General features: G+C 43.7%; 1 protein-coding gene across 3 annotated transcripts in view; it reads left to right on the forward strand.

The window, feature by feature from the left end:
- Positions 1 to 14,180, forward strand: part of LOC122543809 (macro domain-containing protein CT2219-like) — a 955,696-nt gene that overhangs the window by 907,295 nt on the left and 34,221 nt on the right. For all 3 annotated transcript variants that reach the window (XM_043682600.1, XM_043682599.1, XM_043682598.1), the window contains one exon: positions 7,829 to 7,902. In XM_043682600.1, coding sequence (XP_043538535.1) covers positions 7,829 to 7,902 — 74 coding nt within the window. The remainder of the gene's footprint in view (positions 1 to 7,828; positions 7,903 to 14,180) is intronic.

Consider the following 14,180-nt stretch of genomic DNA (forward strand, 5'->3'; position numbering starts at 1 on the left):
GTGTGTAGGGCTACGAGGGAGAGAGGGTCGTGTCTTTTTGTGGCTAGCTGGTGTTCGTGTATCCTGGTGGCTAACTTTCTTCCTGTTTGTCCTACGTAGTGTTTGTGGCAGTCCTTGCATGGAATTTTGTTGATGACGTTGGTTTTGTCCACGGGTTGTACTGGGTCTTTTAAGTTTGTTAGTTTTTGTTTGAGAGTGTTGGTGGGTTTGTGTGCTACTAGGCCGCCTTGCTGATTTTTGAGGGGCCCTATTCTCTCCCTAGTTAGCCTTTTATCGTTAATGTATTTGGAAAAGCCCTTTGTGTTCTCCTTAACCTTATTTGCCAAAGCTATCTCATGTCCCCTTTTTGCTCTCCCGATCTCCCTCTTAAGTACACTCCTACTGCCTTTATACTCTTCTAAGGATTCACTCAATCTATCCTGTCTATACCGGACATATGCTTTCTTCTTTTTCTTAACCAAACCCTCAATTTCTCTCGAGATACAAACAGCATTCCCTATACCTACCAGCCTTTCCTTTCACCCTGACAGGAATATACTTTCTCTGGACTCTCTATCTCATTTCTGAAGGTTTCCCATTTTCCAGCCGTCCCTTTACCTGCGAACATCTGCACCCAATCAGCTTTTGAAATATCTTGCCTAATATCATCAAAATTAGCTTTCCTCCAACTTCAACTGTTAGATCCGGTCTATCCTTTTCCATCAGTATTTTAAAACTAACAGAATTATGGTCGCTGGCCCCAAAGTCACTTCAGTCACCTGCCCTGCCTTATTTCCCAAGAGTACATCAAGTTTTGCATCTTCTTTCGTTGGTACATCCACATTCTGACTCAGAAAATGTTCTTGTACATTCTTCACGGATTCCTTTCCATCTAAGCCCTTAACACTATGGCAGTCCCAGTTTCTGTTTGGAAAGTTAAAATCCCCTACTATCACCACCCTATTACTCTTACAGATAACTGAAATCCCTTTACAAATTTGTTTCTCAATTTTCTGCTGACTATTAGGGGATCTATAACACAATCCCAATAAGGTGATCATCCCTTTCTTATTTCTCAGTTCCACCAAAATAACTTCCCTGGACGTATGTCTCCCCTCAGTATAGCTGTAATGCTATCCCTTATCAAACACGCCACTCTTCCTCCTCTCTTGCCTCCCTTTCTATCCTTTCGATGACATTTGTATCCTGAAATATAAACGTTTCTGTAATTGCTATGATATCCCAGTCCAATGTTCCTAACCACGCCCTGAGTTCATCTGCCTTCCCTGTTAGCCCTCTTGCATTGAAATAAATGTAATTTAATTTATCAGTCCTACCTTGTTCTCTGCTTTGTCCCTGCCTGCCCTGACTGCTTGACTCGCTTCTTTTCTCAACTGTACCAGTCTCAGATTGCTCTCTTTCCTCACAGTCTCCCTGGATTCCACACCTCCACTTTACTAGTTTAAATCCCCACAAGCAGCTCGAGCAAATCTCCCTGCCAGTATATTAGCCCCCTTCCTATTCAGGTGCAATCTGTCCTTCTTCTGCAGGTCACTTCTACCCCAGAAGAGATTCCAATGATCCAAAAATGTGAATCCTTCTCCCAGACACCAGCTCCTCAGCCATGCATTCATCTGCTCTTTACTCCTATTCCTACCCTCACGAGCTCACAGCACTGGGAGTAATCCAGATATTACTACTCTCAAGGACCTTCTTTTTAAATTCCTGCCTAACTTTCTATATTCTCCCTTCAGACTCTCATCCTTTTCCCTTTCCATGTCATTGGTTCCAATGTGTACAATGACCTCCTGCTGGTCCCTCTCCCCATTGAGAACATTCTGCACCCTCTCTGAGACATCCTTGATCCTGGCACCAGGGAGGCAACACAACATTCTGAATTTTTGCTGCTGACCGCAGCAATGTCTCTCTGTGCCCCTGACTGGAGAGTCCCCTAATACAATTAATTGCTTGGAACCCGATGTACCCCTCACTACATTACAGCCAGTCTTGATACCAGAAACTTGGCTGTTTGTGCTACATTCCCCTGAGAATCCATCACCTCCTACATTTTCCAAAACAACATACTTGTTTGAAACAGGGATAGCCACAGAAGACTCCTGCACTACCTGCCTACCTCTCCTACCTTGGAGTTAACCCATCTACCCGACTGTATCTGCAGCTTTTTTCCCTTCCTATAACTGCCAACCATCACACCCCCTTTCTCTTGTAAATTCCTCACTGCCTCTAACTGTCATTCCAACCAATCTATTCGATCTGATAGAATTCACTACCAGTGGCATTTATTGCAGATATAATCCTCAGTAATATGTAAAGTTTCCCTAAACTCCCACATCCAACAAAAAGAGCATATCACTCCACTAAAGGCTATTTTTGCTTCTTCCAATCTGCAGACCCAGAAAATAACACCATCTTACTCCTCTACAAAACGCTGCTCCAGGCTAACTTAGTACTTATGGCTTATATTTTTAAGTTTAATCAAGAGACATATCTCAATAAAACATATAATCAAGAAAGAACACACTCTACTCACTATTGTGGATTTACAACAAGGCTATACTTAAAACTATTTACTTATCTGTTTCTGTGCTGTGACCTCTCCCAAACAGGTTCCTCTAAGATTAGTTGTGAATTTCACTGTTTGTTAATTTTCCCAGACCCACTCCATTGTCCAGCGATACATGAATTCAACAGCAAAGCAGTAACTGCACAGGTTCACTGCTATGTCAGTTAGCAATATGGGTTTCTTTCTCTGTCTCTCCCTCCTGTACTGACCTCACCATGTGCTGCCTTTGTCTGTTCCTTTCCCTTTTAAAACTGCTGCTGTTTTGACTTTCTTTTTTCACCAAAGTTCCAAAACAATTCCAACAGCACGTAAAACAGTAATTGCTCCTCCTGGAATTCGAGGAAATCACCTCCAATACCTAAAGTTCTTCATAAAAGGAGCAGCCTGTTACAGCCAGAACTTTTTCCCGACTTCTTTGCTTTCGTTTTGTAAGTTCATTCTCAGATCAGTGTAACTCACAGAATGATCTTCTACTCTCTGGTTTATTCACTGTCACTTCTCTCTTCCATTCTGTATGGTTTATTCCCCTGTTGCTATTCTTTTCTGTCCAACTGACTCCCAGATCACTACCACCTTCTGATTATATCATGTTTCCAAGTCTTTATTGCTGTTTCAGTAAGTTATTACTGGGCCTCATCCCCAGTGGGTTGGCTCCACGTCCATCATTGCATGTAGATTTAAGGATGTCGGTGATGAGCAGCAGGCATTTACGACTGCTCTGAGTCACTCTCTCCCAACTCTCTCTGTTATTGCCTTGATTACTGGCATCACCAACCGTGCTGGAATGCACTGAGTTCTCCAGGAATTGAAGATTGAAATTCCGCAATACAGTTTCAAGCAAACTCTTGAGAAATATCAGAGGGCAATAAAAATGATTGTTTTTTTATTAAATTTATTTTCAACATGGGATGAATTGGTAAGTGATATAACTGAATTGCTCACGGTGTCCAGGGATGGTAGGTTAGGTGGATTCGCTGTGGGAAATGCAGGAATATGGCAGGGGCTGTTTCAGGGTGGGATGCTCTTTGGAGAGTTGGTATGGACTTGTTGGGCCAAATGATCTGTTTCCACACTGTTCCCACATTTGAAGTACTAGACCCACAGGATTCTTCAGTAAGTATTCCAATTAGACATTGGTGAGTTTGTTTGCTTTCTGATTGGTGCAGGCAGGTAGTGCAATGTGACCAGAGGCAAGATTTTTACATTGTTGAAGGCAGAAAATAGTGTGTGAATGCTCCAAGTTTATGCCCAACAATGGGATACTCACTGCCAGGCCCCCTGTAATGCCCTGTTTAGTTCATTTCCAGCTCTGCATTCTTCCCTGTGTAACTCATTCCTGTGCCTTGCTTACTTTCTAAGTAATTCACTCCTTGGTATCCATTCTGTGAAGAAATGCGTAATTTGCAGAAACCTCCGTGGCGATAGTATTCTTGGTTAGCATTTTAAGTGCAAATTTTCCAGTCATATTTCCAATATTCAGCTGTCTTCATGAATATGGATAGTATTTGTGCTTTGCCACTCTGCAGTGTTTCTGTACATTGGTAATTTCACACAAGGAAGAATGAAGTGCTTTTGGTATAATGGCCTTGATAAATGAATTGAAATGGAAATGAGCAGGGCCAGCGGTTTAATCTGCAGTGATTGACAGTCATGGGCAGGAAACAAAACAGGCAGTCCCCAACCTCATTACCATGTCGGCTTTGTCTCATTCACAACTGACGAAACATCCCTGTAAAGCCCTACAGTGAGTATTTTTCTTGTGATGTCTCTGTTAGCGATGTTGGCTCAGAAATTAGACTGCATGGCATTTAGTGTATTCAGGTATAGTGCGTGATCTCTTAAACTCCAAAAATGGCAGGCAGAAGCACATATAAGCCTCCAAGTGGTTGCTGCAGAAGTTTGAGACCAGGAATTCATGGAGTCTGTTTACTGCCAGAGAGTATTTGTGAGGTGTGGAGAGCTCAGCAAAGTGGATGTCGGTACGCCAGACAACACTATCCTTGTCAACAGGTTTGAAGACAAACTCAGAGTTGGACCAGAGGAATGGGAGATCAACCCTGGTTTAGTGAAGAGAGCAGGAGGGCCTGTCAGGGGCAGCACCAGGCACAGCTAAAAATGACAATCTGGTGGACCCATGACACAGGACTACGAACATGCCAGCCAATGCCTTGTGAAAGCAGCAAGTAATAGACAGGGCTCAGTGATCCCATGACCAATGGATCAAAGGGCAAGCATCCTTTGTATATCCCTCATAGGATCTGGCCTTTATTTGTTCCCCATTCCCCGTAACTGACCATGAGCTTGAGCGGCTTGCTCGGCCATTTCGGAGGCTATTTCAGAGACAACGACATTGCTTTGGGAATGTTTCAGAAATGAGCTTTATCCCAGCCTGGGATTTAGGGAGAGAAATATTTAACATTTTAAAATATTCACTCACTCAGTAGACTTTGGGACTGGCGCTTTGTACTTAGCCTGTCAGGATGGGATTTGAAACAATGCATCAATCGTGATAAATTCCTGAGCCTCCTGAGATTCCACAGCACTGGGTTGTTTCTCCGGAGAACACAACCCCAGCATCACCCGTTGTTTTGAATGTGAATGAGAGATAAAGCTGCCTCTCAGCAGCAATTCACTTCTCAGAGAAAACAAAGTGGAAATTCTTTTGATTTCTCTTTAATCCACTGCCATGCACTCTTCTGCTATGCAGGATGAAAGGCTGTTTCCAAGATTAGTTACTGAGACATCGGGGACTGAGGCTGTGGGTTGGCACAGGCTGTTGTGTCTACTGTTGTATGTGCAGCTAACCTGAGCCTGCACCTCACCATGTGCTCATTTTGCTGCCACCACCCTCTTTGCTGGTGGGGATGTAGCCTACCTGGTCTGTTGTGGTGCAGGAAAACCTCTTTCTGGTCCAATTAGAAGAGTCTCTTGTATAGAACAAGAGTTAGTTTGTAGCACATTAGGTTGCATCAATATGATTGTTTTACAGAGGCGTTGAGGAAATCCTGGATGTTGGGCTCCTTCAAGATTCTAACTAGTATTCCCCAATATTTCCACCTCATTTTCAGGCTTTAAGATTCTTGCAAGCTCTAAGTAAGAACTTGTTAGAGTGGGAGGACAGATGAGGCGACCATTACAGCCTCAGAACCCATAATCCCAACATCTCAACTCATAACCCCACTGGAGTTTTCCACCTCTGCTTTGGGAAGACCCATCACAAGAATGTTATGACACAGATAAGATCATTCAGCCCATTGTAGCTCTGTAGGCATTTTGCTTGAGTCTCCAATTCCTGCCTTTCCCCTTTAACCCTGCACACTGTTTCAATTTGAGTAATCATCTAAAGCTGTCTTTGCTATCTCAGTTGAACCTGCCTCTAGCACACTTCCAGGCAGTGCATTCCAAACCTGGGTGAAAAAGCTTTCTCTTATGTCATATTTACAAAACTCTCGAAGACCATGCTCTCTTGTTCTCTTTTACGAACGGGAGAAAATTGTCCCCATCTGCTGCTCAACAATAATCCTTTCAACCAAAGACAACTGGAAATCTGAAAGAAAAGCAGAAATTGCTGGAGAAACTCAGCAGGTCTGGCAGCATCAATGGACAAAAATCCGAGAAGACTTTTTGGGTCCAGTGTCCCTTTATCAGAACCATTCTGAAGGAGAGTCACTGGTCCCGAAATGTTATCTCTGCTTTCTCTCCACATATGCTGCCAGACCTGCTGTGTTTCTCCAGCACTAATCCTTTCAGACTTTTCAGGTCTGTATACAATATGCACACACTGTGCAGGTTACTGACTGTATGGTCAAAAAAAACAATAAAAAGGTGGGTCTGTGGTTGTCTGTTAGCTTTCAGCCACTTGTTTAGGTAAGGTAAGGGATCTAGTTTTGTGCTTTCAAATTCAGTATTGTCCAGTAGAACATAGTCCATGAGATCAGCCCTTACACTGACATTGAAAAGGAATGAGGGTCTTTGGTTCTGTCTCCATGCTAATAGCTCTTGTTGCCTCATTCTATGTCACTGGTAGATATCTATTTTGAGGGATGCTTCTGCACTGTCTTTAGGGTTACCAGCACTCTAAAAAAATCTGAAAATCATCAGCAGCCCTCTTCTCATCAATTTGCATTCAGATAGCGTCTTTCTCAACCTCAGGAAGTCCAAAGCCAGGAATGCTTTCCAACATTTAGGAAATGTGGCCTTCAACTAGTACATAGAAAATTCTCAAGAGTGTTCAAATTTTGTTGAATGTCTATGACCCAGGAGAAGGCACAGGATGTGGGTGGATAGATAGGAACACGTGAATAATTTAATCAAGGTTGGTTATGTCTTAACTCTGTCATCAGGGAGAGAGCAGAATTATTACAAGGCCTGCTATAGCAAAGATGTTGTGAAACTTGAAAGGGTTCAGAAAAGACTTACAAGGATGTTGCCAGGGTTGGAGGGTTTGAGCTATATAGAGAGGATGAATAGGCTGGGGCTGTTTTCTCTGGAGCGTCGGAGGTTTATAAAATCATGAGGGGCATGGATTGGATGAATAGGCAAAATCTTTTCCCCAGGGTTGGGAAGTGCAAAGCTAAGAGATCAAAGAGCAAAGAACAATACAGCACAGGAACAGGCCCTTCGGCCCTCCAAGCCTGCGCTCACACATTTTGCCCTTCCATACTAAAACAGTCTTCATCTCAAGGATCCATATCTCTCTATTGCCTTCCTATTCATGTATTCATCCAGGTGCTTCCTGAATGCAAAGGTTTAAGGTGAGAGGGGAAAGATTTTAAAGGGACCTAAGGTGCAACTTTTTCATGCAGAGGGTTGTGTGTATATGGAATGAGCTGCCAGTGGAAGTGGTGGAGGCCAATACAATGACAGCATTTAAAAGGCATCTGGATGGTTATATGAATAGGAAGGGTTTAGAGGGATATGGGCCAAATGCTGGCAAATGGGACTAGATTAATCTAGGATATCTGATCAGCATGGACAAGTTGGACCGAAGGGTCTGTTTCCGTGCTGTACATCTCTATGACTCTTTGATTTGTGCTGAGTGACTGCAGTGATAATGTAAGGTGCAGAGGGTCTGGGGGATGTGTAGACACGTAGATAGAGAGGGGATTGATGATCAAAGGTTAGACACAAGGTCTTGTTTCAAGTGCCTTGAGGTACCTGGGTTGGGCCTAGTACTAATCTGAAGGCTATAAATAGTTAGCATCATGCTGGCACCTATTAATGTCTGCTGTACATTTCAGTAGCTGTCCTTTATTCCACACACAGGCTATCCCAATGCACAGGCTGCAGAAACTGTCTTGAAGACTGTCAGAGAATTTCTAGAAGAACACAAGAACTCGGTAAGTTCCTTGACAACTGCACAGCTAACACTCAATCAAAGGCAGTTTTGAGCTTTCCCAAGGACCACTCCAGCTAGCTTTGACAGCTAATAAATGTCAGGTTTTGGACTTAGAGGCACCAAGTGGGCTATCTGTAGGGGGAAGGAATCACTTATATTCTGCTTCCCGTAACCGGGGCAACGCTGACAATCCAGCAGCTGTCTGTGCTCTGCTTCCTCCTGCCCATCCTGCCTCATAATGTGAAGAGGATAAAGAGCACTGCAAGTGAGAAATGTGTTTGCTGGGCTCACATTGGTGAGGCTCCAGGATGCTCAGGGCCGTTCTGTTCAGCTTTATCAAGCACCAAGTGGTTATATTCTGGAATGCACTGCCTTAGAGTATTGTACATTCAGTTGGTGTAATCAAGGGGAAGTTAGTCTGTTCACCTGTGGGGTTATGGGGAGCAGGTTGGATAATGGCATCAAGTGAAATGTTCAAACAGAGAGCCAGTGCGAACACCCGGGGCTGAATGGCCTTCTTTTGGGCTGAAATAATTCAGTCATTCGCTCCAGCTTAAATCTCAGCACTGTTGATGAAGTACTTCCTGCACTCGGCTTTAGAAGAGGCGTATCTGGCCTGGGTTTCTGCCTCTTCTCATTAACTTGCAGGTATTGTATGAGGATGGATTCAGGGCTGGTTGTGCTGCTTTCCCAGGTGGAACAACCTCAGGCATAAGGAGTAGAAACCAGCAGGAAAAATGTCAAAAGACAGCTTATGGATACGTGTTGTAGTTTGAATAAGGAGGAAGTGGGCGTAGGCTGTCTCCCTGTAATCCACTGTTAGGTTTGGATTGACACAAAGGCACAAAGCTGGGGAACCGACTTTGTAGTTTAAGTCACAATGCTCACTGGCCAGGTCACACATGGACTTGTCACGGTGACCGAAAGGATGCTTCCTCTCTCTTTCCTTGAGAAACGGTCGTCAGCTGCTGGCAACCTAAACATGGGACCGCGGCCAAAACCAATCAAAGGCTTTTAATAACAAGAAGCTTTCGCCTGAGTAGAACTGTCCAGCATTGATTCTAAATAATAGAGGATAAAAAGAGAGCTAATCTCATCTCATCCACTTTATAATATCTAAATCCCACTTGATTAAATTACAGGCATATTACTCACTCCCTGCTCACTGTTATTCTCCATATATAATTCATGGATGTATGTTCTGTGTTTATTGCTGTGGATTCTAGCCATCAGAGACTGAAATTACCTTCTAGTTCTGTACTACAAATGGAGATTATACTCCTAGTTTTGCTGTGAATCCAGTCCTTTCCTTTACCCTTTGGTTCGTGAAGATTTTTATTTCACCCTTCTCATGATAGCAAGGTTGTGGGAGAGAGGGATCCGTGGTACAAGACCGTTTTAAGCAGGTGGTTATGTTCATAGAACCCTGGCAGCGCGGAAGCAGGCTGTTTGGTTATCGAATCCATACTGAACGTCTGAAGAGCATCCCACTCAGACGCAACCCCTACCCATTCCTTTACTTAATTCACCCAACCTGCGCATCCCTGGACACTATGGGTAATTTAGCATGGTCAGTTCACCTTAACCTGCACGTCTTTAGATTGTGGGAGGAAACTGGAGCACCCTGAGGAAACCCACGCAGTCATGGGGAAAATGAGCAAATCCCATATCGACAGTTATCCGAGGCTGGAATTGAATCCGGGTCCCTGGCGCTGTGAGATAGTGGTGCTAACCACTTAGTCACCATACCGCACTTCCCATCCGCTCTGATGAAGAGTCATCTAGACTCTGAAATGATAGCTTGCGCTCTCTCCAAGGATGCTGTCTGACCTGCTGTGATCTCCAGCATTTTTTAAGTATAGATTTCAGCATCTGCACTAATTTGCTACTACGACTGTTTCAGATATGTTCTAACAAGGAAATGTGGAGATCTATCCTCAGTGCACCTTGCAGGTCAGATGTGGGGCATCTCACTAGATTTGAATCTGTACTGTCACAACATTACTGTCTCCTGCTTTCCCCACTGCCAAGTGTAAGTCTGCTCGGCCAAGAGCAGTTAACACCATTGCTGGTCCCTACAGGTGGACACATCCACTGTTGGTGTGAAATGGCCAACCATAAAAGCAAGTGTGGCCCCTGCTGACCAGTCACATTTGCAGTCATGGCAGAGGATGCTGGATCAGTTGTGAAAATGTATCTTTCTTAGATTTAGAATGTTGCTAAGCAAATCTATAAGGGATGTGGGCCAAAAGCAGGTACATGGAGTTAGACCACAAATCAGGCATGATCTGATTGACTGGCAGAACAGGCTTGAGGGGCCGATTGGCCTACTCCTGTCCTTATGTTGGCTCACTGGTAGGACTCAATTGCAAGTACGCAATCTGGCCTGGCAGTCTTGAAGCTATATGGTGCGGTTTGCCCATTGGGTCACCATCAGCTGAAACTGTTTATACTGCTTACTAAGACTTTGTAGCAATTTGTGGCTGGTAGGATACAGCACTTCAACTTCACATTCATGGATCTTCTAAGCATGTTGAGTGTGTCTGCCTCAGCCATCCTTTTAGGCAGCAAGTTCCAGGCCCCACTGGCCCCTATGTGGAAAATGATTCCTCTCAGTTTTATACACCTAAATTAAACCTTCCCTCTGTTCCAAAGAAAACAGCCCCAGCCTAGCCAAACTTACCTCATTACCTCAAAGAAAGTTTGACTCCTGTCAATATCTTTGTATAGTTACTCTTTACATTTTGCTATAACCACTTCCTTTCAGAGATGAAATGGTACTGTAGTCCTGTACCTATGCCCAAATGTTGTCTTGTACTGAGAGAGTGTGTCACTGCCAGAGGTCCCACCTCTCAATCAGGGTCATTAAGCCTAGGCCTTGTCTTGCCCTCTCAGACATAGATAAAAGATTCCACAGCACTTCGTGGGCAAGTGTGGGGGAAGGCATTGTTCCAGGAACAATATTTATCCCTCAGCCAACAGCATTTCCCAGTCATTATGTTATTGCTGCACATGGACCTTGTATGTTTACATTAGCTGTACTTCCACACCAGGGTTGGAGGTTTTGAGCTATAAGGAGAAACTGAATAGGCTGGAGCTGTTTTCACTGGAGCGTCAGAAGCTGAGGGGTGACCTTATAGAGGTTTATAAAATCATCAGGGGCATGCATAGGGTAAATAGACAAGGTCTTTTCCCCAGAGTAGGGGAGTCCACAACTGGAGGGCATAAGTTTAAGGTGAGAGGGAAAAGATTTAAAAGGGATCTAAGGGGCAATGTTTTCACACAGAGGGTGGTGTGTGTATGGAATGAGCTGCCAGAGAAAGTGGTAGAGGCTGGTACAATATCAGCATTTAAAAGGCATCGGAACGGGTATATGAATAGGAAGGGTTTAGAGGGATATGGGCCAAATGTTGACAAATGGGACTTGATTAATTTGGGCTATCTGGTCAGCAAAAGCTGATTCCTTGCTGTATAGCTCTATGACTCTAATGACCTCCACCACCTCGAAGCAGGACCAGGGAACACGACCACCTACAAGTTGTCTTTCAAATCACACACCATCCTGACTTGGGAAAATAACACTGTTCCAAACTTGCAGCAGTTCAATAAGGCATGAGAATCACAAGAGGCATTTAGGGATGGGGAACAAATGGTGATGCAGTCAGAAAGGTCACATCCCCTCAATGAAGAAAATCTCCAAGTCACCATCACAAGATCACTGGAAAAAAAATTAAAAATCACACAACACCAGGTTATAGTCCAACAGGTTTACTTGGAGGCACTAGTTTTTGGAGCGTAGCTCCTTCATCAGGTGGTTGACAACCAAGGAAGGTGCAGCGCTCCGAAAGCTAGTGCTTCCAAATAAACCAGTTGGACTATAACCTGGTGTTGTGTGATTTTTAACTTTGTCCACTCCAGTCCAACACCGTCTCCTCCACATCAAAATCACTGGATACAGTGAAGATGTGTACGGAAAGCCTTAGGAGGGTTTAGACAGCCTACAGCTCCAGTGCAAGAACGTTCCACACACATCGTAGGAGAGCACTGCATATTTCACAGCTCAGGGACCAGCCAGTTCTCCTGCTGCACATCTCTGTAGTCAACTCAAAGAGAGAAGAATGCTTATACTCAATCACATGTCTGAGAAAGAAATTGCCTGTATGCGTCAGGAAAGGACATTTACATGCACAGCAAAGGTGCCCATTGGACTGATGTAGTTTGCATGTTAAATGGTCATTTTGGCAAGGTGCAGGAGGGCAGCAATGCCTGTGGAAATAACCCTGGGCATCAATCAAAATCTTCAGGAGTAAAGAGAAAATCACTGAAGAAAAAAAATACAATCTCGTCCTTTTGGATTCAAACGGAGCTCTAAATGAGACTGTTGATATGATTGATGGGGCAGCAGCGTGGATATAACAACAGAGATACAGCTCTATATAGCCACACATTCTGTCAGCTTTTGAATAGAGTGTTTCTCATTATCAAACTGTGAAAATAGCTTTTTTTTGGGAAGGTTTTATTTAGATACACCCAGGAAATCTGATTTGATGATGAGCATTTGCACCAAAGGAAGTGCAGAAGTTTTGCAGAATCTTTGCAACACCCAAAATCCTTGCCTTCTCCACCTAACCTTTCCCAGTTTGTGTCTTTAGATAGGCATGCAACATAATGACTGTGGACTAGGCCAGTGATCCTGGACATTCCCCTCTTCCCCCCCACTCCCCCCCCCCCCCCCCAACTTGTCAAATAAAAACTGAAAGAACTGCAGATGCTGTAAATCAGAAACAAAAACAGAAGTTGCTGGAAAAGCTCAGCAGGTCTGGCAGCATCTGTGAAGAGAAATCAGAGCATGGCTCACTTGACCTGACAAAGGAGCAGCACTCCGAAAGCTTATGATTACAAATGAACCTGTTGGACTATAACCTAGTGTCGTGTGACTTCTGATTGTGTCTTTCTCAGTGATAGAGGTCACAGGTTTAGAAGGTGCTATTAAAGAAACTTCAGTGAGTTACTACAGTGCATCTTGTAGATGGTACTGCTGTTACTGTGTACCAGTGATTGAGGGATTGAATATATAAGGTGGTGGATGGGGCTACTTCATCCTGGATGGTATTAAGCTGCACTCATTCAGACAAATGGGTGGTATTCTATCACGTGCAACGTAGATGGTCGAACGCTTTAAGGACTCAGAAGATATGAACATGCAAATTAAGAGCAGAAGTCGGCATTTCTTCCCCTTGTCCCCGTTCTATCATTCAATAAGATTGTGGCGGAACAGTTTGTGTTTGGAATTCTACATTCCCATCTACTGTTGATAACCTTTAATTCCATTGCTCAGCTAGAATCTGTCTATCTCCACCTTAAAAACATTCAAAGATCCCACCTCCACTGCCTTCTGGGGCAGACAATCGCACAATCCTCTTAAAGGAAAGCAGCTGTCCTTATCGCTGGTCTAAATGGGTGACTTCTAGTTTTTACACAATGCCCCTAGTTAATCACCTGCTAGAGAAACCATCCTTTCCATGTCCACTTTGTCAAGACTGTTCAGGATCTTATCCATTTCAGTCAAGTCACCCTTCCTTTTCAAATCTCCAGTATAAACAAGCCCAGTATTTCAAACCTTTCCTTCTGGGAATCAACCTGTTAAACTTCCTCTGAACCACCTCCAACTCATTTATATCCTTCCTTAAACAAGGAGACTAATAGTGCAAACAGTGCAGTCAGTTCTTCTATACCTTGATGGTTGTGTTCTTATGCAATCCCGCGTTATAGAAAAATCACGCATTAGAAATGGCACTTAAAGTGTTGGCGATGTAATCATGTTACAGCCAACATACCTCTTAAAAGTTTGTGTTTTAGTGTCAGTGTCCCCAATTCGTCAATCGCATTACAGTGAAGTCGCGTTGACAAAACATATGTGACACCAGAGCGAGATGTATTGCAGATGTGGCCTCACCAATGCCCAGTATAAGTGAAGCATAGTGTCTGTACTTTTATGTTCAACTTCTCATGTAATAAAGAATAATATTCTGTTGGTTTTCCTAATTACATATTATATTTGCACGTGTCCATTTAGTGACTCATGCACTAGAACTCTTCGTCACTTTACACATTGAAATTCTGCAACCATTCTCCATTTATATGATCAACTAGGAGAAAGTGAGGACTGCAGATGCTGGAGATCAGAGCTTAAAAATGTGTTGCTGGAAAAGCGCAGCAGGTCAGGCAGCATCAAAGGAGAAGGAGAATCGACGTTTCGGGCATAAGCCCTTCTTCAGG

Source organism: Chiloscyllium plagiosum, chromosome 45 (genome assembly GCF_004010195.1).
Source record: "Chiloscyllium plagiosum isolate BGI_BamShark_2017 chromosome 45, ASM401019v2, whole genome shotgun sequence".
In the NCBI taxonomy this organism is placed as follows: Eukaryota; Metazoa; Chordata; class Chondrichthyes; order Orectolobiformes; family Hemiscylliidae; genus Chiloscyllium; species Chiloscyllium plagiosum.